Source organism: Zalophus californianus, chromosome 6, assembly GCF_009762305.2.
Source record: "Zalophus californianus isolate mZalCal1 chromosome 6, mZalCal1.pri.v2, whole genome shotgun sequence".
Taxonomy (NCBI): Eukaryota; Metazoa; Chordata; class Mammalia; order Carnivora; family Otariidae; genus Zalophus; species Zalophus californianus.
In genome coordinates this window covers 90,240,355-90,265,365 of record NC_045600.1, presented here as the reverse complement: position 1 = coordinate 90,265,365, position 25,011 = coordinate 90,240,355, and the positions used below count along the sequence as shown (strand labels likewise).

The 25,011-nt window shown below is 37.9% G+C and overlaps 1 protein-coding gene across 1 annotated transcript in view; it reads left to right on the top strand.

The window, feature by feature from the left end:
* Nucleotides 1-25,011, top strand: part of CEP152 (centrosomal protein 152) — a 95,412-nt gene that overhangs the window by 4,485 nt on the left and 65,916 nt on the right. The window contains 9 exon segments of the mRNA XM_035728269.1: nucleotides 1,059-1,152; nucleotides 10,600-10,703; nucleotides 10,927-10,999; nucleotides 11,080-11,358; nucleotides 12,463-12,628; nucleotides 14,096-14,236; nucleotides 15,312-15,451; nucleotides 18,877-19,077; nucleotides 23,580-23,727. Of these exon segments, the coding sequence (XP_035584162.1) occupies nucleotides 1,066-1,152; nucleotides 10,600-10,703; nucleotides 10,927-10,999; nucleotides 11,080-11,358; nucleotides 12,463-12,628; nucleotides 14,096-14,236; nucleotides 15,312-15,451; nucleotides 18,877-19,077; nucleotides 23,580-23,727 (1,339 nt within the window). The 5' untranslated portion in view covers nucleotides 1,059-1,065.

The following is a 25,011-nucleotide window of genomic DNA, read 5'->3' as shown; positions in this document are numbered from 1 at the left end:
GGTAATTGATGACGCCTGCCTACTTTTTTGTCGGGATTGTTTGGAACTTTGAAATTCTGGATAGTCTCTGGTGTAGCATCGATTCCTACATATAATTCAAATCATCAGCAGGCTTTTGACTGTAAGTACCTGAAAACCCACCTCCTGCTGCTGCTGCCGCCTCTGCCACAGCAGGAACCATTCTGCAGAGAGCTTCTGCTGATGCTTCTGGAATTGGAACTACATGGTACAGCTTCGCACTCTTCACTTGTTTTTCCTGAGTACTTTTTGTTAGGGCCTGATTTTATCAAGCTAAGGAGCGGGATACTTCACACTGATATTTTTGTTGTGTGCTATACAGAGTTTACCAGATCATAAAGTTTTTTGGGTGGCGATCATTAACTTGGCATTTAGTGGCTGTCTTTGTAAAACATGACATTTGGATTTGTGATACTCAAAGGATGAAGCAAATTGTGGAGGATACTACCTTTGCCATATCTAATAAACCAAATTAGTAACTCCGAGCATATTCTTAAAATTTTTGTTTTGGCATATTTCTAGTTTATCATTTTATTTTTTGTGTGTGAACAAAAAATCTTGCTGTTTTAAGTTCTATGTTCCAGACCATGAGAAATGTCTAGTCACAGATTTATTAGCTTTTTGCATATTTATTTTATTTATTTATTATTTATTTATTTGAGAGAGAGAGAGAGAGCTAGCAAGAGAGCATGTGGGGTTGAGGTGGGGGGAGAGGGAGAAGAAACAGGCTCCTTACTGAGCAGGTTGCCCAGAGAACCCAAGGCAGACACTTAACTGGCTGAGCCACCCAGGTGCCCTGCATTTTCCTTTTCTATGAGTTACTGTCATACAGCTATTTTCTGTGAATCACAATTAATTTGTAAGCATAGTCTTTATATTTGGAATACTAACCATTTGTCGTGCATGAGTTACATATATCTTTTCCCTGACTGCTGTTGTCTTTGTGTGGGGGGAGGGGCGGGGAGGGCATCTCTTGTGTAGTTTGGTCTGGGGAGATTTTATGCGATATTTAGAAGCCAAGTGTCTTTCTCTTTCCACAGGAACACCATGTCATTAGATTTTGGCAGTGTGGCACTGCAGACACAAAATGAAGACGAAGAGTATGACAAAGAAGACTATGAAAGGGAGAAAGAGGTAAGTTTCTCAGAGAAAAGACTCTAAACCCAATCTTAAAAGTTTTAGTTCCTGATCAAAAAGATAACATCTTGAGTCATTTTGAAGGAATTTATAATTTTTTTGTCGCCTCCTAAAACCTGATCGGTATTTGAACTTGTAAAATGTGGTTGAGTAGAATGCTCCCTTTTTTGAAACAAGATTAAAACACAGTAAATGGTTCGATTCTTTAAGATCTTTTCATTTAGGAGGTAGTGGTTGGCTTTGGAGGCAGAGACCTAGTTTCTAGTTGCCTGGAACTTTGCCGTGAACCAGTCCAGCAAGGTTCTTTGCTTCAGGTAGCTTACATCCTTGTGGAGGCAGGCAATAAGCAAGTAAACAGATGAACAAAAGAATTCAAGTGGGTAATAATTTAGGACTGGTAAGTGCTAAGGAAACAAAATAGAGTGAAATTAAAGCAACTGGGAGGGCACTGGTTGAGGGAACGCCTTTTGGAGGAGGAAATGCCTGAACTGAGACTTGACTCATGAGAAGGAACAGCCATGCAGAAGCCTGAGGAAGAATATTCTAGGCCAAGACATGCAACAAGTATAAAACACACAAGTTGGGAACAGACCCTGTATATCTGCAGACCAGCCAGAAGGCTGTGGTGTGGGGATTGTGTAACCAAGGGGTGAGTGTGGAGACAGCGTGAAGAGGTGGGCTAGGGCCAAATCATTTTGTGTCATGGTAAGATGTTGGTATTTTATTCCAGGAGCAATGGGAAGTCAGCGGAGGATTTTAAGCAGGGAAGTGATATCTGATCATGTTTTTAAAGATCTTACCATCTGCTGTGTGGTGAATAGACAAGGGGAAAAGGAATAAGAGGAGAAGATTATATTGTAGATACATAGATGAGTTTAACGGGATTCCTGGCACGGAGTCATGTTCAGTAAATGGGGGCAATAGTAGTAGTAGCACTTGGTGAAAGTCAACTTATTAGAGTTGTTTTTAGTTTGAGTTTCTTGATTGCCTATGATGATAGGCTTCTTTTGTACTGAGACTATGCTTGATACAATCCACTTTCTTTTTTTTTTTTTTTTTTTTTTTTTTTTTTTTTTATTTTATTTATTTATTTGACAGAGAGCGAGAGACAGTGAGAGAAGGAACACAAGCAGGGAGAGTAGAGAGGGAGAGGCAGGCCTCCCGCCAAGCAGGGAGCCCGATGCGGGGCTCGATGCGGGGCTCGATCCCAGGACCCTGGGATCATGACCCGAGCCGAAGGCAGACGCCTAACAACTGAGCCACCCAGGCGCCCCCAATCCACTTTCTAATGTATGAAACAATCCTTTTTAATCGTTACTGTGGACTATTATTATCAACAGGAAGCAAGGAATAGTGTCAGTTGCCCATGTAGCTGGAAGTAGAGTTCGGGTAGAGGTAGAAAACTGGCAGCTCGGTGGATTTTTGTCCATAGACGTTTTGTCTTGTTTGGTTGTGCAGTGTTTTTAAGAGTTCAATCTGTATTTAAAGATTGGAAAATTTCATGTAACAAGCCAGACTCTGGCTTGTCTTGAAATGTCCTAAGCCCTGGCCACATGTGCGCATGGCAGCAGGCAGGCTGGATCTGAGCAGTGGCTGTCCCTTCCCAGCTGTCCACAGTCCTCTCACACCGATGTGGACTTACTCACGTAGACTTGCCGCTTCGCTCTTGTCAGTTCTCTGCCAGGTCGCTGAGGGCATGGGTGTCTGTGACCCTGACCAGGGTTTCCGGATTTTGAACAGGGGTCCTTCACGGCAATTGTTGGCGTGAGGATTTTTTGTTACTTTGTGAACTCACAGCATGAGGTCTTCGTGACCCTGATGGCTTTGGATAGTTTGCTGGAATTTAGCTACTGGCATTCCTGAGGGGTTCAGTTTAAGTCATTATTATAGTAGACTTTAAAGAAGAAGAAAAAATAATCTGACAGGTGATTTTTCATTGGAAAAGATATTAGAGATGGTTAAGGTATTAGAGGGAACTAATTAGAGGTATATTGTGTGGTGAAAGTTTTAAGGGGGACATTAGTTAAAGAGGCAATTAATTCTAGGTATATAGAAAATAGCCCTAGGGATCACTTCTTGATAGGCTATAAGCTGGGATAAGGAATTTCCAGAGGAAAAGGAGCTCTTAAGAAGTGAAATACCTAAGAATGAGTGTTTCTAGCAGAGTGGGAGAAAAGAATGTATAGCCAACTTGACTCTGACATGATGATTATGTTTTGTGTTAATAAAAAATGTTTTTGCCTTTTTTTTCTTTTTTAATTGCTTCAAGGGAAGAAGTGAGATCAGAGGCTAGAGGGTTTCAGATTTTCACCAACAAAATTCAGGATTATTCATAAAATTCAGCTTATGTATATTTTGTCACTGCAAGTTAAAATGATAAATTGGCTAATCAAACCTAAGTTTGTTTGCAGATCCAGAGGCCATTTCAACCTCCTCAGGCTGTCTGACCCTACCATAGCAGAACATTTCACAGCCTTGGGTGGTTAAAGAAAAGAGTGGTCTTTTCCTGCTCCCTGGTTGGTAGTTTTGGGATTGACAGCTGCGTTATAAGTGTTAGTAGTGGGCTAACGCATATTGCTTTCTCTACTTAGTGAATCACTTGGTATTCAATTCACTTATGTAGGAGGAATGTCTGTATTCCTGAGGATGTATTACAGGGCCAAGCAGGCCATATCTGACTCATAGTCTACACTGCTAAGAATTTTTGAGATCCTCTCTCTCTAAGTGGTAGAATAATCCTGATTTTGACCTTCTGGTATGAATGTCCAGTTGCTGAGTTTAATTTTGGTGCTTTGGGTTCAGTTGGGATTTTGTCCACATTTGCCCCCAAGTCAGTGAATAAGCCACAGTCAAGTTCCAACTTCATGCCATCCCAATAGCAGCTCTATAAATATGATCTTGCCTTTTCCATTTCTATTCCCTCCATTGTTTGCATTGAAGATTGAGAGAATAAAGCACATTTAATCTTCAGAAAAGGAAATAGTCACTTCATTTAGTAAAGCAATTCAATATTCAGAGGACATTTAGACCAGTGGAATCTGAAACCACATGATTAGACCCATATTTTGAAAAAATCTCCAAGAGTTTTGCAGAAAAGTCAGGCACTACAATCATTTCTAAATTCCCTCAGTTCTAAATGGTATACTGGTAAAGGTTTGGGCACTGTGGGCCAACACATAGCAGAGAAGTGTATAACCCACATCCTCACTCAGTGTTTCACTCAAAACTCTATCTTCTACACAGTAAACAGGGCAGATTAGGGTGTAGATGAGTGAGGGTGATGATACCATGGAGACATGCTGTCATGTCAGTTAGTATTCTTCTACACAGTAAACAGGGCAGATTAGGGTGCAGATGAGTGAGGGGGATGATACCATTAGGGTGCAGTTGAGTGAGGGTGATGATACCACGGAGACATGCGGTCACATCAGTTAGTATTCTTCTACACAGTAAACGGCAGATTAGGGTGCAGATGAGTGAGGGGGATGATACCATTAGGGTGCAGTTGAGTGAGGGTGATGATACCACGGAGACATGCTGTCACATCAGTTAGTATTCTTCTACACAGTAAACGGCAGATTAGGGTGCAGATGAGTGAGGGGGATGATACCATTAGGGTGCAGTTGAGTGAGGGTGATGATACCACGGAGACATGCTGTCACATCAGTTAGTATTCTTCTACACAGTAAACGGCAGATTAGGGTGCAGATGAGTGAGGGGGATGATACCATGGAGATATCCTGTCACATCAGTTAGTACTCATCTCACTCCTGTTTCTCACCACTTACTGGGGCGTACTACTTTCTTGCTGTGCCATTTGACAATTATGGCTGTAGTTGTCTTTGCTGCTAAGTAGACCTCATCCAAAGTATTCTAGGCAAAATTTTACTTGGAAAGCTGGCCCAGAGAAGAGGAATTTGAAAGTTCTTTTATTAACTCGTTCATAACCTAACAATGTGATTTTTCAAAATACTTTTCACTTAAGTCAGCGTGCTTTGTGATTTCGTTGTGTGATATTACAGACATACAGTTGTTACTGTTGGGATAGAAGTGGTTACAAGCTCCAAAGTTATTGGTGAACCCACAGCTTAAGGTAGACTGTCATTTGGGATCTTCCACTTTGCTGGAGTATACATGTACTTTTCTGCCGTGTCCCCAGAAACAGCTCTGTGATTAAGGCTTGCTTCTATGTATGCACGTATGCACTTTGGAGCAGAAGTACTAGTAATCTGTGCTGTCAAGATAACACTTGCTGATGAGGGTTCACTTAGTAATGATCGATATGAAGCCTGGAAAATGATCTTGAGGAGAAAGGTAGGTGGTTTAAGTAACAGATGGCAGAGAGAAGCTCACACCTGGCCATGCTGATTTGAGTCTGTTTGGATTTAATATCGGTGCTTCTCTAATAGAATAGTAAAGTTCATTTGAGCTTGAAATCCTGTGTTTTAAAGAGGTAGGGTTTCTATTGCACAGCCTTTCTTCTACTTTTTAATTGCCTTGTTTGATGTAATTATATAAAGATTTTGACATTTTGTCCCCACTAGAGGGAGTTATGAAGCTAGTATTTGTTTACATTTTATATTATTTGACTTATTTAGTGGCACTTCCTTGTCATCACTGGAGAAAAAGAAACAAATGGTTAAGTATTCATATGCTTGATGTTCTTCTTTAGCAATTTGTTATACTTTATCTGGATTGTACGTTTGAATGTTTCTCATAACATACAGGTGTTTTTCAGGGACTGTCACGATGGGAACAAAAACATTACTCTGGCTGACTGTAGCTTGGTTGTACACAAAGAGGTAGAAATAAGTGTCTTCCAGTGACTAACGAAATGTCATGTAGAAGAAAACTGGAGTGAGAATGGAGAGATTCAGGTTCTGCTGCTGGCTCTGGGGCTGTAACTCTCTTTCCTGGGTATGCCAGTCACCTTCTCTGGCCCTTTTAGAAGGAGAGATTTGCCTTGGAGGAGCTCCAGTGTTCCTTCCAGGCCTAAAGTTCTGTGTCATTTGTGGGGCAGCTGATAGTTGTCTAACAGATGCTGCCGTATTTCTTTTTCAGGTATGTGGCAATCTAGACGCAGTCTTCCCCACTAACCTAAAATTTAGTTTAACTAATGGAATGGATTTAAAAAAAAAAATTCTGCATGTAATATAATTCATGAACTAAAACTCTGCCTGCCAAGTTATTTGGCCCTTTATCGTTCCCATACTGAGCCTTTTCAAGGAGGTTTTTAACTTGGCTCTTAGGTTAGAATGAAGATTCTGTTTAGTGTATACCCATGAAAGCATTATTTAATAATTTGTATTTTAAAATATCAGAATCTTTTCAGTATACTTATGAGGTAACCTGTTCAAGATCCATATGAATGTTGGCTACTCCATTTGCTGCTTTTCTCCAGGAAGATGTATGGTTTGTAATCTGAGAACTCTTGCTTTCATGAATATTGAAGATCATAGTCTCTGAAGACAGTCTGTTTAGTTAATTTAAGTTGAAAACCCTAACAAGGAACCCTCCTACACTGTTGGTGGGAAGGCAAGCTAGTGCAGCCACTCTGGAAAACAGTATGGAGGTTCCTCAGAAAGTTGAAAACAGAGCTACCCTATGACCCAGCAATTGCACTACTGGGTATTTACCCCAAAGATACAATACAAATGTAGTGATCTGAAGAGGCACATGCACCCCAATGTTTATAGCAGCAATGTCCACAATAGCCAAACTATGGAAAGAGCCAAGATGTCCTTCAACAGATGAATGGATAAACACACAATGGAATATTATGCAGCCATCAAAAAATGAAATCTTGCCATTTGCAACGACGTGGATGGAACTAGAGGGTATTATGCTAAGTGAAATAAGTCAATCAGAGAAAGACAAGTATCATATGATCTCACTGATAAGAGGATTTTGAGAAAGAAGGCAGAGGATCTTAGGGGAAGGGAGGGAAAAATGAAACAAGATGAAACCAGAGAGGGAGACAAACCATAAGAGACTCTTACTCTCAGAAAACAAATGGAGGGTTGCTGGAGTGGAGGGGGGTGGGAGGGATGGGGTGGCTGGGTGATGGACATTGGGGAGCGTATGTGTTATGGTGAGAGCTGTGAATTGTGTGAGACTGATGAATCACAGACCTGTACCCCTGAAACAAATAATACATTATATGTTAATAAAAAAAAATTAAAAAAGAAAACCCTAACAAAAGGTTTACACACTGTTCTCTGTTTTACATTCCCTCTAAACATAGGCATTTTGGATGTTCTGCAGGGGTTATTGCAAAGTGTTTTGCTGCTGAAGTTCTTTGAGTAAAGGTAGAGGAGTTTATGAAATGGTTTATTTAGAATGCATTTCAGTAGAAGCCTTAGCAATGGCAAATGATCTTTTTTCTAAGGAGGGTATCTGTTTAATTATTAAACTCAGTTGACACACAATAACATCCCACTGAAAAGATTGTATTTGTGACCAAAAAGCAGTCTGTTGAATTTGGGAAAGTAATGAGTGGAATTAAATGTCGTCATTTATAAAAATTGTTCTCTTTGCCCTTGAATCTGTTTGGTAGCTAGGTGGATCTTTAACAAGGAAAATTTATAGTTTATAAAATTCTCTACTTGGTAACATGCTAAGTTGATCTGATAATTCTGTGTTTTATGGCACAAGGTTCAATGACCGAAAGCAAAAACTATTTGACAGTGTATATGAGAAGGGCACACTTTGATCCTGGGACTGGAAGCCTTGGGGGTGGGATTTTGTTCCTGAATGGCCTTATTAGGAGGACTCACTTCATTTAGCTTCCCTCTGTCCTGAGAGTTATGGGAGACAAGGAATATGGCCCAGCTATGCCAAACCACTTCATGGAGAAATTTTTTTGAAGGTAAATGAAATGCTTTCTAAGTGTTAGCATATATGTTAAATATTTTATAAGAAACTAAATACTATAGGGATGACTGTGCCAGTTGATCAGTTCACCTGTGGATCTGGAAGCATTTTGATGAACTTATTGCTTATGCTCAAATTAATTTTCCTCTGTGGATGCCAATTTTGTTAATTTTGTGGTGTCACAGAGAAAGCTGCAAGAACTGCTTAGTTATCATATAGCTTTTTCTAGGTGAGAGGAAAAAATGTACTTTTCAGATGTCCCTGTCAAGGTTCCCCTTAATTATAAGGCTATGTACTTGAATCTCACTGAAGGTTTAGAAGAAAATATTCTTTCTGTACAGGAGTCCTTACTTGATGTAAGTATAAGAGATTTATTTTGTTGTTATTTTTCTCTGTGTAGGATGTGGGAGTAATCTTTTTCCTTAAAGGAGTGATGCATAATTATAGACAAAGCAGGTTGGACTACTTTTAAAAGACCTCATATATGTTTTTTACTTAGTGAATTTTGGGTCTTTCTCAAATCACTTTGCTACCTTACCTCTCACTTGAGGCATACGTGTAGTATACTAATATGTTGATGTGTTTAACTTTTAGTGATTCTTTTGTGTTTCTTATTCTTTATATCTTTGGGTCAGCTCTGATACGGCTAATTCTCAGAATGGTTTTTCAATTACTCAGCATGAGCAGGTGACCAATAAATCAAGGTCTTGGTTATTAATATTAATATCAAATAAATTTTGAGATGAAGTTAACTTCTCATTGGAATAGAATATATTTTTCTTGTTTCATTTTCAAAGAACAATGGATTGAGAAAACTTTAAAAAAAAAATACAGTGAATATTAGAAATATATGTGGGATCAAGGAAGTATCCCCCTCCCCTCTTCACATACCCCATTTCCATTCCCAAATTTGACTTCTTCAAAACCCAGTTAACAGTTGGAGCATTCCTTTGAGACCTTTCTTATAATAATTTTTTTTTTAAAGTGGGCTCCATGCCCAGTGTGGAGCCCAACACAGGGCTTGAACTCATGACCCTTAGATCAAGACCTGAGCTCTAATCAAGAGTGGGGCCTTTAACTGACTGAGCCACCCATGTGCCCCCATAATATTTTCATTTAACTTTTCACATATGTATTTTCTTTCAGGAGGTTTTTGATTGTAAATGTAATACTCAGATATGTTTTATAGCTACATTTCATTTTTTCTAAAATGGGTAAAAACAACTTGCCATAGACTAAGCCGTAGATCAAGGAGCATCTCATTTTTTCCCCATGGTCTTACAGAGTAATATCTTTCACTTACTGCGGGATGCCTGGGTGGCTCAGTTGGTTAAGCATCTGCCTTCGGCTCAGCTTATGATCCCAGGGTCCTGGGATCAAGTCCCACATTAGGGCTCCTGCTCAGCAGGGAGCCTGCTTCTCCCTCTGCCTGCCGCTCCTCCTGCTTGTGCTCGCGCTCTCTCTCTGCCAAATAAGTAAATACAATCTTTAAAAAAAAAAATTAAAAAAAAATAAAATTCACTCATTGCATAATTTTATGGGGTCATTTATGCACTGCAGAGGACTCAGTCAACTTGTTAATTTAACTGATGCTTAATTTTAAAGAGAAGTCATAAGCAGCCCTCTTCTGTTTAATAATATAATATTTGAATATTCTGATTGCTATAAATTTTAAGACAATATATTGGGAATTGAGGAAAGACATTTACAGATGTTGAAATTCAACAAATTAGACCATTCATCTCTTAATCACTGTTTATCTTGAAACAATAAATGAATTTATCTAGTTTTTATAGGTAGAATGCTTAAAGATGTGACTTATCTAGAAAAAAATTGGATAGTGAAATCAAATGCTTTTATGTCAGGTTTGGAGTTATGCTTTTGAGAGTGCACTGTAGCTCTGTAGAAAACTGAGTCTTAAAGCTCCCTTTTTACTCAGCTGTGTTACCAGAGCCGAGTATCATGTATCTTTTCATCATTGGAATTAGATGGCAGTCTGCTAATTAGTCATTCTCCAAGGGGTTTCTGTCACCTTATTAAAGCTTTTAAGAGCTTCTGGGCCACCTGCTGCTGGTGGTACTACTGTTCTCACCACCTGGGCGAGGTAGAGCCAGCTACTCAGATTCCCAGGGGGATGTGTGATTGTCAAGTCCCCAAGGTCTGATTACTGGTGGAACAGGGTTCTGAGACCCAAGTCTGCCCCATGATAACATAATACGGTGATTGTACCATTATCATGACTTGCTGTGTTTCCTTAAAGAAGGTTCAATGTTGTAATGTTGTTGTATTTAATGTTAAGTGTATGTTGTTGTAATGTTAAGTGTATTTAAATCTGTTGTAATGTTAAGTGTATTTAAATCTAAGCCGTGTAGAAAAAAAGCCTTCTAGTATAAATCCTGATATTATGCATTCCCCTGAACATAATTTGTGTGGAATTTCAAACATTTATTAAATGGAGAAGTTAGGAACGTCTTTGACTTCTCAAGTCGAAGTCACTTGTTGCAAGGCAACTTTGGTTTGGCATCTCGTGTTTCCGTCAGTGTGATATTGATGCTGACTTTCCTGTCTCAGTTGCAGCAGTTACTCACCGACCTGCCGCACGATATGCTGGATGATGACCTGTCCTCCCCTGAGCTCCGCTATTCCGACTGCAGCGAGGATGGCACAGAGGGAGAGTAAGGACCTAAAATCACTTGCACTCATATGTTGCAATTCTATAAGGCTCTTTCTTTTGACTCTCTGTAGGCAATAATGGACACGGTTGTAAAATTGTAGACTAATTCTTAGAATTTTAGGTGAAGGTTAGAGAGGGAAGACGTTAAAATCTTGGGGTTCTTTGTGATATCTGTATCCAAATAAGTGGTGGGCTCTAAATCTAAAGTATTGATTTTTCCCAAGACTACATCGCTCTGAGCAATTGGAGATGAATTGGCGTGAGCATCAAGTGCTCCCTAAATCTCAAAGTGTAAATGTAAGTATCGAGTGGATAATGACTTTGGCGAGGGTGGGAATAGATCTTAGTGCCTTTGTTTTACTCTTGTTATCTACTAGGACTATAATGAGATTCGGGATGTATATATTGGAGAGAAAAGTGGCAACGGCTGGGAAGACAGTCAAAGTAAAAATGATGACCAGCGTCCTGGCTGCCATCCCAAAGAAGGTGAAGATGAAGGTGGAAGTGGTTATAGTCCTCCAAGTAATTATGAACAGACAGATTTATATCACCTTCCTGAAAACTTTAGGCCATATATCAATGGTCAGAAGCAGGAATTTAATAGTCAACCAACCAATGTAATTAAATTTTCAGATCCTCAAAGGAATCATTTCCAGGTATTAAAAGAACTGGACTTTCAGGAGTTTGTATGTGTGCACCCATTTGTTTGTATGTGTATGTGTATATTTAAAAAATGTATGTAAGTGCAATGGTAAGCTTTATTTTAAGTACAAAAATCCCTAGGAGTGTTCAGGCTCGTGCTGAATTAGTCATGCTGTTTTCTGTTTACAATCTAATGAAATCATGATCTTAAGTTAGAATTTTAAAATAGAGACTTTCCAGAAAGAGTTAAATGGTAAAAGTTAAGTTTGCCAAAGATAACCATCCTCACTTACTGCTGCTTTTGGCTTCTACCACTTCACCATGCTTCAATGAGAAGCTATGTTCGGGTATCTTGGTATAGTTTTAAAGTGGTAAATCTATGTAGATGATACCATTTAGTTACCTTGATTTTCTAGCTCACCACCTTTATAACAAATTTTAGGTTGAATACTTCAAAGCTGTTATCTATTTTGAGATGATACAGCAGTAGACAGGATGAATGTTAAGGAAAGAAACAGATTTTTTTGCCCCCCCCCCTGCCCCCGAAGGTTTATTAATGAGCTAAGACCTTAGGATATAGGTGGCTGCTTCTTAGACTTTCGGAGTGACATTGATTTTGCCAATAGCTTTTCTTTTTTTGCCAACAGCTATTCTGTGTCACCCAATGACGGGATGACTTTTTGATCCTTTTAAGGTGGTCATTTTCTCTTCTATCTCTATGGAATATTAATCCACAAGTGTTACTGAATATTTATTATATACGAGGCATGTTCTTGTTATTGAATATGTACTTTTTTATGTTCCCAAGATGTTGGCATCACCTAAATCATTCTTAAATATTTATATACATTCTTATTTGAATTCTTGAGTGTTATTTATGGAGTTGGCCCCATTATATGCTCAGAAGTACAATTAAGATACATAAAATTATATTTTATAGACTTTTAATTAACAGTGTTAAATGACTGTAAGTGGTATTTTTAAGCAAAGATGTATGTATAAAGTTTGCAATTGTACCACAATTAAATTTCCTGACAAAATTGAGGTGTCTAATTCAGATTATTTTCAAAGAAAAGGCCAAATCCTGATTGTCAATTTCATTTATCATCTTTTGATAGCAATATGTTACATCGCAAGGTCCCAGTTGTCAAGCTTTGGAACCATATAAAGTGACATATAAACCTTATCAGGCTTCTGCCCAGAATAATGACTCACCAGCCCAGGAGATAGCAGGAAGTGACACATTTGAAAGCCTGCAACAACAATTTTTAGGAGCTAATGAAAGTATGTATCAAGTTTATATTTATTTCTTAATAACAGAATTGCAGAGTTTTGAACACTGGACATTCTCAAATATTATTTTCTTCTTAAAGTATGATAATGGGATTGTGGTTGATTTTTTTAAGTTCCATTATTATTAGAGATCCTGAAGTATTTATGAATAAACTGATATGAAGTCTTGGATTTATTTTAAATAATGTGTTGTTGGGGGTAATGTTAGGTGGAGATATAAATAAAGCAAGACTGGCCATGAGTTTGTAGTTACTGAATCTGGGTGATGGGTTCATTGGGTTCATTGCACTCTTTTCTCTACCTTATATATTTGAAACTTACCATAATAAAACATTAATAGAAGTTCTTCTTAATTGTGTATTTCAGTTCTAGTTGGTTAAGACTTTTCTTTAGATAATATGTTTTTCTTACTGAAGTCTAATTTGGAAAATGAAATTCGAGTTTTCTCTTCAATCTTAGATTTTTCATTACTACATAGAAATGTAATTTAGTAAACCAGCCATTATCATCTTAAGTTTTTCTTTTAATTTTTAGACTTTTAGTGTAATAATTAGGCAACTGATATAAAGTACTTAATACTCAGTATTTAAACTAGAGTTATCTCAGGTTTCGTCATGTAGCATTTGCCAAAAAAAATTCCCTTTACATAGTACAGGTATAAACATGAGAATGAGAAAAGTGTTACTAGAGAGTTTGGAGGAGATGAAACACCCGAAACCAAAAGCCATAATTTATGGTCTGACTGACCTGAATCAGCGATTCCTACATTTAACTTTTATTGTCATGCTCTCTGGCATGTGAAATAGCTTCTAGTTATTGCGCATCTCCTCCACATCACTTTTTCTCTTTCCCCCCCCAGTCATTTTTAAGTGGTCCCTAAAATGACTTCAATCGTTTCTGAAAGGAGACCTCAAAATTCTTTATTAATTTATTCATTGATTTATTAATGCGGCAGTTATGTGCTAGCATGAACATGAATATGATGTAATTCCCGCTCCTGTTTAAAATATTTTGAGAAGAATTTCTAGAAATTTTCTTTAAAAATGGCTTTATAGAAGCTGATGTACTTTTTTCCCCCAATTTTATGAGAGCATAGAACTTAGAGCATAGAACTGTTCCATTGTAATTGGTATATGCTTTTTCTTTAGCCAAAATGGTAGTGACTCAGGGTTATACTCTAGACCAGTGACTTCTTAAACTTTTCTGGCAGTGACCACAGTAAGAAGTACCTTTTTTACATTGTGATGAGGATCTATGTAAATAAGTATGTATAACTAAAACAAATGTTTCACGAAATAATCATTATTTATGATGCACTCTGATATATTCTGTCTTATTTTTTTTTTAAAATGCTAGTCACAATCCATTGAATTGATTTCATGATACTAATGAGTTGTATCCACAAATTTACATTTGGGTATGCTTTTATCTAATAAATTATCTTTAATTTTAATGCAGATTCTGCAGAAAATATGCAGATTATCCAACTTCAGGTTCTTAACAAAGCAAAAGAGAGACAACTAGACAATTTAGTTGAAAAGTTAAATGAAAGTGAGCATCAAATTAGATATCTGAATCACCAGCTTCTAATAATCAAAGGTAAGATGATACCTGTTGGGTGCTGTCATTTATGAGGTATACTAAAGCTAGCTATCTTGTTTCTAACAGCTCATTTTAAATATGAAACTTAGAGAGTGGATGCACTTGGTCAGAGGGCTCATAATGGGTCCGTCAGAATGAAACAAAAACCCAGGACTTTTGACACCTTGCCTTGGATTACTTCTCACCAGAACATTCTATTTCGAGGTCCTCATTTTCTCCCTCTTTCTCTTCTATCAGTGAACATTATTTAACTATGCTGATAGCATTCTGTCCTAATAAATTATTGATTCCTTATGTAGTTTACCTTGGCTGAAGTATTCCAATTCCCGAGAGACTTGTGTTTAGCTTGCAGTACATTTCTAAGCCTACAAATTAATGTAGGGTTTTAATCCAAGTAAGTTAGTGATCCTGAACTCCTTCGGGTGTGTCAAGAAGAAAAATAGAGCCATTACTGGGAGAAGCACATAGAGGAAACATAGTTTCAAGTTATAATTGCTTACTCTTCATGCTTTCTGTAGTTTTGGTCAGTGGTGAACTTTTCATTTGTAGAATAATTTTGTGACTGAACTCTAGCTTGTTTCAAACTTAATTGATAGTGAAAAGGTCTCTTTCTGTAATGTTTATAAAATTTATTTTGAGAGAAGAACTTGTAAACTGTTACGGTAAAGTATGTGGAAAGAATTTAAGATTAGGTGAATTTAAAAGTTCATTGCATATATGCAGTGAAAGCAAATAGTCCTCAGATTCCTTCTTTGATTAGCAGGGACTTGTCACATCTATGTAGCTTCTCAAGTAAACAAATGCTAAAATCATTGTTAGGAAATCTTGTGGTTCTCAAAAGTATACAGTAAGATTTTTGAGGGAAGTGGTTCTGGTTTTCTCAGTTTTTTGGTGCCACTCAGGCATTCTTTTTTTGGAACTTTCCTGGTTTTCCCTAAATCAACTGAAGTTTACTATCTGAATTGAACTGAACATTTATATGATACAGATCTGATATTTGATAAGAAATTGTGAAAATTGGGGTCCCTATAACAGTAACTTACTATTTATATAAACATTTTTAATGTTGTAGATGAAAAGGATGGTTTGACCCTCAGCCTCCGAGAATCACAGAAACTCTTTCAGAATGGAAAAGAAAGAGAGATACAGCTTGAAGCACAAATAAAAGTACTGGAGACCCAAATACAAGCACTAAAAGTGAACGAAGAACAGGTAAGTATTATCATGATTATTTATGGTAAAAGGTATTTATTACAGTGAAAAGTTTACTTAACTTTTGGTAATGTAGGACTAAATTTAGCAGAACTTGCAGTTTATATCTTCTTCCACCATAAGCCTGCTTTTGTTTCCCTTACTTTGGAGGGATGGTGCTCGCATCTGCCCAGGCATCTGTACACCAGATAAAAGTCTGCAGGAGACCTCAGCTCCTCTGTTCCCTTCCATCCAGTCAGCTGCTACCTTCTGTTGAGTCTCCGCATTTCTGTCTGTGTGTCCCTGATTCAGGATTTTACTGTTTACTGTACAAGTGTCTTAACTAGTCTCTAGTCTTTTTTTTTTGGCTGGGGTGGGGGCGGGTGGGTGGGGAGGGAGAAGGAGAGATAATCTTAAGCAGGCTCCATGCCCAGCATGGAGCCCAACGCTGGGCTTCATTTCATGACCCTGAGATCATGACCTGAGCTGAAATTGAGAGTTGGACGCTTAACTCACTGAGCCACCCAGGCGCCCCTAGTCTCTAGTCTTTAACTCCTTCTCCAAATTCTCTCTTATGGCCAGTCTTTCTAAAATACTGATTGTTTTTCCCTTGCTTAAAGCCTGACCCCACTTCACTTTGTGGGATCAAGTATGGCATGGGAATGGCCATGTGATCCTTGCCTACCTCTTCCCTTATTCTCCTCAAACTCAATAGTGTGTGTGTTATTTTTATGTACTTGTATACACCGTCTCTTCTCTCTGGAAGGTCCTTCCCACAGAACACTGCTAATTGGTTAACACCCCCTGCTCGTGGGTTTCCTTTTCCTAAGTCTTCCCTGCCTTCCAGCACATAATAGGTGGTCAGTATATGTTGAGTGAATGTTGTTGGTGAAACTGATGTAACCTGTACATATTTTGTCTTATGTATTTCTCTTTTCCGCTCTGATACTATCACGACTATAGTTTTATGGTGTGTTTTGAAATGTGGTAAACAAGGGCTATGGTTAGTATTCTTAAAAAAATCTGTAGCTCTTTCTCACATTTTCTTTCTAGATTTTGCATATCAACTTTTTATGTTTGTAAAAAATCTTGTTGGGATTTTGATTAGTGAGGCATGAGGCATCGTGTTTACCATTTTATCGATGAGTTAAGTTTTGGAGAGGTCAAAATTACTTGCCCAAGGTTACAAAGCCAGTTATTGACAAAACAGCAGCACCTAAATTTCCTGACCCCAGTAGACTTGCCTTTAAAGTGGTGGCACAGGGAAGCCTGGCTGGCTCAGTTGGTGGAACGTGTGACTCTTGATCTGGGGGTTGTGGGTTCGAGCCCCATGTTGGGTGTAGAGGTTACTTGAAAATAAAATCTTAAAAAGAAGACAAAAGTGGTGGCACATTCTTTGATTAATGAGATAGATAGCCATTTAATTGTTGGAAATGGTCACAAGTCATTGGTAGCCAAGCTTGGTGGGGGGGGTGACTCATGAGAGTGATGCCATTTTGGAGGTGGGGAAAGAGGGTGGTTAAAATTGAAAGTGACAAGCCTGGTGATGGGTATTAAAGAGGGCATGTATTGAATGGAGCACTGGGTGTTATACGCAAACAATGAATCATGGAACACTACATCAAAAACTAATGGTGTAATGTATGTTGATTAACACAACATAATAAAAAAAATTGAAAGTGACTATAAAATCTGAGTTTGGTTTTGGATGAGATGTGCCTAGTTCTGAGGATGGTTTCATGAAAGAATTTAAACAATGCTGTCTCATATCTGGTTCCTTATCCTTCAGGTGTCAGCTAAAACAAGCCACCTTATATCTAGAGTAGCCCATAGTTCCATATTCCTACTGTCCTTCATCATGCCATAGCCTGTTACTCTATTTTAAAACTGTCTGAAATGATCTCATTTGTTTACTTGTTACTGTTTATCTCTTCTCATTAGAAAATAGTAAGAGTTTGGACCTTGCCTGTCTTGTCATCGTGTCCTTAAGTGCTTAGAACCCTGCCTAAGTTCTGCCTAAAGTAGTCACATTATTTATTGAGCAAATGAATAAATGTCATAAGCACTTTATTTTTTTTTTAAGATTTTTATTTATTTATTTGAGAGAGAGAATGAGATAGAGAGCATGAGAGGGGAGAGGGTCAGAGGGAGAAGCAGACTCCCTGCTGAGCAGGGAGCCCGATACGGGACTCGATCCCGGGACTCCAGGATCATGACCTGAGCCGAAGGCAGTCGCCTAACCAGCTGAGCCACCCAGGCGCCCTGTCATAAGCACTTTAAACAGCATTCGAATAAATAGTCAATCTCTGGAATAGAAATGAAGAATAAGCCTCATTATGAAATTTTAATTTTTGTGTGTAAGAGACTATTAGCATTTTTAACTTTTTGAAAATTGATAGTTCTTATAAAAAGTTGAATTGCTTTTATGTAGTAAAATGTTACAACTTTTAGATCTTTTTATAAGTTAGACATTGCAAGTATAAAAAATAAGCCATAAATGAAAACATAAATAAAAGCAACAACAGAATCACCAAGTGTACTGATTTTCTATCATTAGCATAAACTTAATGGCTTGAAACAATGCATAGAAGTCTGACATGGGTCTCACTGGGTAAAAATCAAGGTGTCAACAGGGCTTTGTTGCTTTTTGGAGGCTCTAGGGGAGAATCCATTTTCTTGCCTTTTCCAGCTCCTGGAGGCCAGTGGCATTCCTTGATTTGTGGCCCATTTTCATCTTCAGAGCCAGCAGTCACTGGTTCTGACTTTCCTGCCTCAATTTTCCTCATTTAAGGACCTTTCTGGATACACTGGGCCCACCCAGATAATCCAGGATAATTGTTTTTATTTTAAGGTCATCTGATTAGCAGTTTTAATTTGGTCTACAGCCTTACTTTTTCCCTTGCCATGTAACATAACATATTCATAGGGTTTAGGGTTTAGGACATGGACCTCTTTTGGGAACCATTATTTAGCCTAGTACACCATTATTTTTCAACAACTGTATAGGTACAGTTTTCAAAACTTTGTTGTAACAAGTGATCGTTGACAGTTTTTATCAGTCTGTCAAGAAACAGTTGTCATTTTTCTGTGACCCAGCAATTGGATTGCCCCCCACACTTGGCTCACAGAGCAATGCCAGCAGCACTGGGACCACTATTTTAACAGCAGATTCCTTGTCTGGTACCCACATCGCTGTCATGCCGAGCAAAGTCCTCCATTACTCTCCTCAGGTAACTACAGAGTCTTTTTCTCAGTGGATGTTTCCAGCAACTGTGGGCCTGATGGGTCCCAGCTAGGGAAGTCTTAAGGAACTAAAGCCACCATAGGGAGACCCTTTCCTTGTCTATATTCTTCTTAAAGGATGGTTGATTTTTAGCATTACAGTCCATAAAGAGAGCACAGAGTCAAAATACTGTAAACATGGCTATGCTGTGTGTATCTACTAGATGATTAAGAAGTCCAGGACAACTGAAATGGCTCTGGAGAGCCTGAAGCAGCAGCTGCTGGGCCTCCGTCATTCAGAATCACTTCAGCGTGCTAGAGAGCAGCATGAGAGCATTGTGATGGGCCTCACGAAGAAGCATGAAGAGCAAGTGTTGTCCTTACAAAGGAAATTGGATGCTACAGTTACTGCACTTAAGGAACAGGTTAGGATGATTTCACATGAGCAACTGTTCTAAACGAGTAAGGCTGGTTATTTTTTGTAACTGATATTTTGTGGTTCATCATGCTTACAGTAGGTGTTTATGAGTAAAACTTAAAAGCCAATGATTTTTAATCTGTGAAGATGTCCTGAAGGCTTAATTTTGGAAATTCTTTCTCTTATAGGATTGGTTAGTACTTTCTCAATTCTCACAATACTAGTCCTTTATTTGTAGAGTATTTATACATACTGTTCTTGTTGCCCTAGAGTAAATCCATACTGAAAAGAGTGAGTGTTCTGGGAGCTGGTCTGAACTTGAGAGGTTGTCCTGGTAGCTTAACCAGTAGAAAGCCTTTCTTGGGCAATTTACCTGTCAGTAAATATTGTCTGGAAGTGGTTCTTGGGAGAAGAGTTCATTTTTGAGAATAATGTAATAACATATGGAAGAAAGTCTGATCTAAAATCACTGAGATGTGAAACTTGAGCATCTCTCACAGTCTGTATTATTTTTACCCCAAAGGGAATAAAATGTAAGATGAGGGTGACTCAGGTGGTGGGTTTGCTTGTGTCCCAAACCCCAGGTAATCACTTGAACGAATAAAATTTCAGAGTGCACTATTCTTCATGTAATTTCAGAATTAATTTAACCCAAGGGAAAAGAGCCGAAAAGTAAGATGGGAGGGTATGGCCAATCCCACCACACTTAAAATTCATCCTGATTTGGGTTGTTATTTTTTATTTATATGGCTGACTAAATTTTTCCATGTGTTATGTAGAAGTACATAAGATTATGTACATAAGTACTGCATTATTGCCAGTAATAATTGTATACCATGTTATTTTTATATGTTTATATGAGTTTTTATTAGATTTATTTTCCTAAATATACTTTTTTTTGTATAGAAAAATATTGTGAGTTTGGTGTGGAGGCTATCTGGGGAAAGACAAAGGCTATGCCAAATTATTGAAAAAAATCTTTAGTATTTAAACAAATGGCATTTGAGATATAGTTTTATTTATTTTGGCTGTGTTTGTGTAGTAGCATTAAAGTTAGTTGGAGTTGGACAGTGGTTCTTCTTGGATGACTAGAGGGGTGGAATCTGGTGGCTTTTCCTTGCAGTGTTGAGGATCTCTCCATTCTCTGCTGACTTTGACATGTTACACAGGGGAGGGCTGAAAGAAATTCTTGCTGTGTTCAACCCCTGTGTCCACTCCATTCTGTGTTTTCACCACTACCCCTCACCCCCACCTGCTTCAATAGAAAGACCCTGGACTAGAATACAGAACAAAGTCTTGATTCTGTGCTGACTGGGCTTCAGACCCCTGAACCACAAATTGAAGTTGTTGACTAAGGTCTTTTCCACTGTTATATTCTGTAACTGATTTGATTTCATTTTTTTAAATGGACTGTACGCTGATGTTAGTCTCTGGATATAATTGCATAGCTGCTTTGCAAAGTGATGATTCCAAAGTGTTTATAGTTTTTCCTTTTGGGAATGTTTCCTTAGAGTATTTCTTTTGTGCTATCAATTTGGGATCAGTTGGCTCAGCAGTATTTTTAATAAAAAGACAATCCAAATTGAGATTCCTGATTAGAAAGTTGCTGTAAAGATCAGCCAGGAGCTAGGTAGAGGTGCCTGCCTATAATCAGAAAAATCTATGAGTGTTCTATACAGAGGGGCTTGATTTCTTAGAGTAGCTGGTAACCATACATACATTCTGCATTTTGCCCCTTGCCCTCTTTTTCTTTATAAAGTTATTGAAGAGGTATATTAAATATTTCCCTTTCATATAAACCCTTTCCTAAGTTCCATTTAGCACATTACTAAGACAAGTAAAACAATTCTTGGAAAGTAGTAAAAAGGTACAAATAACTGGATAATTTAGTAGATGAACTTGAATAAGTTTGCCAATTTCTAGGTTCTGAGCAGCTCTCACATAGTTACATACAGCTGTGTCCCTATGTGCTATAGTGTTAACAGAGTTTACACTACAGTGTTAACAGAGCCGATGTTCACCCGTGCTAGTTAAACAGACTTTTAAACCTGGCATCGGCTAAGGCCGTTTATGACTAGACGCCAGGGCTTTGATGGATCCTCTCAAATTGTGGGTATGATTTTCTTTTGGGTGTCAGTAAATGCGGTTTTTTGTTTTTTTTTTTTTTTTTGAGAAGACCCACAGACTTATTCAGATTCTCCAAGAGGTTCATGTCTCCCCTTGCAAAAGGTTAAAAATCACTGCTTTATGAAAAACTAGTTCTTGGTGGGAAAGGACTACAATTGTAAACTAATCATATTATTATGATACTCAGCCAAAGCTTCTTGGGAGCTCCGTGTTCCTTCAGTGACAGAACTCTCTAATAGCAGACCATCTCCTGGACTCTCCCTCCTGTCTTCTGTCTCCCATTCATGGAAATGTCATTTTCTGAGATCTCTGAATGTCAGGTTAAGATCTCTGATTATCTCCTTGATGGTATAAAATCTTTCTTCATTCTGGTCTTCTTGAAATCTGTAGCTTCTGGTGAAGTCATGGACTTTGGTTTCTATGTCATGACTTTTGCCTGGTCTACTTTCCAACTTTCCTTTAACGTTATATTTAAAGGCTCCACTTGAAACACCTTTTCTTGGCTTAGAGATTCCCACAGACCTCTGTTTGGCCTAATCCTCATTTCTCTGTGCACTTGAAATCTGTTCAATTCTATTTGCTCCCATAGATTTGGCTATTATCTCTGTCACCACACTTGTCTTGTTCAGTCTTAAAGCTGTCTGCCTTTAACCATCTTGAGCTGAATGTTCTCACTCAAACTACCCATAGAAAAGAAGGAACCACTCATTTTGTTTGTTTCTTGGTATTGAAACTGAGCAGGTTTATGAGTGTAATTGGTTTCCCTGAACTTGTCAACAGGAAACAACGTAGTTCAGTCAATTGTTGCAATATTGCCACAGTCAGCCTTCTCTTTATGTTTTTCAAATCTACCTTTTCTTGAACTTTCTTTTTGCCAGTTCTCAGTCTCTTATAAAAGTTATTATGGCCTCCCCAGCCCATAAATGTTGTCTCCCCACCTCTTCTCACACACACATTCACACTGTCATTAATGTTAGCCCATTCATTGTGTTTGCCATGTTATTTTGGCGCTTTAGAACCATGCTTTTCAAGCTGGCCTGGGAATCAGCCGCAGTGTGCCAAGAGGTTTGCACTGTTGAATAAACATGGAGCAGTTTCCAGAAGCTTCATTTTGCTCAGAAATTTGGTAGAAAAAATTTAAAGCAGACATGACTACATTACGAAATAGAATGCAAAATTCACATGAATTTTTTAACTAAAATAGGAGACTTCAGAGTCTTTCCTCCACTTAATGATGCTGTCAGTATCCTTATGAGGTGTACCTTGTGTTACTGTCCTTAAGGCATTATTGGGCTTTAGGTTATCCAATGGATTAGGCCCCAAATGCCTTTTCTTTGCTTCAAAGCCCTTTCTTGATATTCTTTTTACTACTTATTTTCTTCAGGCTTTTTCAGGTAACTTTGGCCAATTAACTTACTCCTGCCTGTCTCATGCTCTGCTTTTTGGGTGGAATTCAGCCTGTGTAATCTTTTTTAAATGAGAAGTGATGATTTCTTCTCCCTAGTCTTGGGACTTCCGTGGCTTATTACTCCCAAACACCTTTTTCTTTTTGAAGAAATTTGAATATATTGTATACGTGCTCCATATTTTTCTATATATCCCCATACAGTTACACATACGAATGCATGCGTGTGTGTGCATGCACAAGTGCGTGCACACACACACACACACACACACACATTTATCCTGTCTGGTTTTCTTTGTCATTTATTTTTAAAGGTTGTTTGTTCCTTTGTTTTTGTAGCACTCACTGTGTGTAAGGCACTGCATAGGTACCTTCAAGGAGACCTTATTAAGAAAAATAAGACATGTAAAAGGTAGAAGGAAAAATATAAGAGAGAAACAGATTAAGTATAAAAGAAGTTCAGAAGAGGGAGAGATTATTTTTGGCTGCCAAAGTAGAATGAGCTTTTGGCTCTTCAGAATAGAGCGAGTTTCCATGTATTTATCTGAATCCTTGCTGTCTTGGGATACAGATTCCACGGTTCAAAGTGGTCTGCCTAAATATATGTACATACACTTATACTGATAGTGTAACATGCAAATAGAAGTGTAATATATTTTCTTTGGCTTGAATAGAATCTAATTTTAGAATATCAGTGTCTTGTGATTGTAGAACAGAAAGGACTTTAGAAATCACTGAATTTAACCTTTATTAGCATAATTACAAAAGAAAAAACAGATGGAGAAGTTGATGACTCACCCAAGATCATAAAAGTTTGTTCTAACTCCCATTCCTGTGCACTTAACCTTGTAAAAGAGGTGATGCTGCTCTGTGATGATTTTATGTTTGACCTAGAATCCAATTATGTATTATATTTGTTAGATCAGTATTTAATAAGTGATCATGACAGTGACTTCTTAAATACTTTTTCTACTTAGGAAGATATTTGTTGTCATTTGAAAGATCAAGTGAAAGAACTGGAAAGGAATCAAGAAGCAACCAAATTAGAAAAGACTGAGATCATTAACAGATTGACAAGAAGTCTAGAGGAGAGTCAGAAGCAGTGTGCCAACTTCTTGCACTCAGGTGGGTGTCTGGGATGGCCTCTTGCCTCCTCAGGAGGCTAGTATAATATGCAGAGTGAACATAGTAGGATCCATGAGTTATAAAAATCCAGTAAAGGCAGAAAAGATCATCAGTGACAATTTTTTAAACATTGTTATTATATATGTATAAAGGTTTAATGCATTTTCATTAGATAATTTAGAGAACGCAGACAAGTACAAAGTAGCAAATACAAATAACCAATAATCCTACTACACAGAGATAACTGTTAATGTTTTTAATGTATTGCCTTCAAGTGAAATTGAACACATACACATAGGCAATTCCCTGCTTCTGCACATAGTGCATTTTTGAAAACAAACCAAAGCTGAATGTACAAAAATTGAACAATAAAATATATGTTAGAAGGTAGGTTTTATCCTTGGGAAGTAAAAATGATTATGAAATCTCATTATATTTTGCTTTTTAGAATCAGTCTGATCATGTATTTCTGTCGTTTTGTGAAACTTCTTTCTTTAATTTTTTTTTTCCTCTCACAGTTATGTGGTCAGTTGAAGCTAGGGAGTTATATTTCTGTCATGCTTAAGATTTCTCATATGGTTTCCATGGTATTAAGTTTGAGACATACACTGTTTGTCATTAGTTTCAGCAATACTTTTATTTCTTATTCATTTTTATTGAATGACATTAGAGTAAAAGGCAATAAAATAGTCACATGTTTATGCAAACTATCCTACCAACAAAACTGCCCTGTGTACTGGTGAGTAGCTCCTGCTGTGAAAATAGCTCAATGGTTATTCATGACCTGACATATGAAAGTCACACTTTGGCGTGTAAAGCCAATTCAGACTGTTGGTACAAGGTGTATCAGAGTAGCTTACTCAGAAGTTGAAAGTACTAAAGTCAAAGATTGTCAAAATATGTGTGTGCGTAGGTTTTGGTGGGGGCAAAATTGGCTCATACCCTGTTTGGACTCCCCCCGCCTGTTCATTCTTGTATCCTTGTTTCACATGGTATTATTTAGTGAGCCTTTTTCCTTGCCACTAAAGGCTTTGAAAATAAGATTTTCTTTAGTTGCATAATATGCCATCATTACTTTGCTTAACCATTTCCCAGATGCTCATTTTCTTTTGAGGAAGCCCAATAAAGTCCCTTTTAAGGGAGCCTCCCGTAGTACATTTAAAACATTAGGTTACCGAAGTTTCCAAAGCATGGCCTGAATATGCTTTCTTCACATGTGGAGGTGGGGGTGGTGGAAATAAAAGCATTTCGAAAGAAGCTAAAGGCAGCAAGATGTAGTTTTCT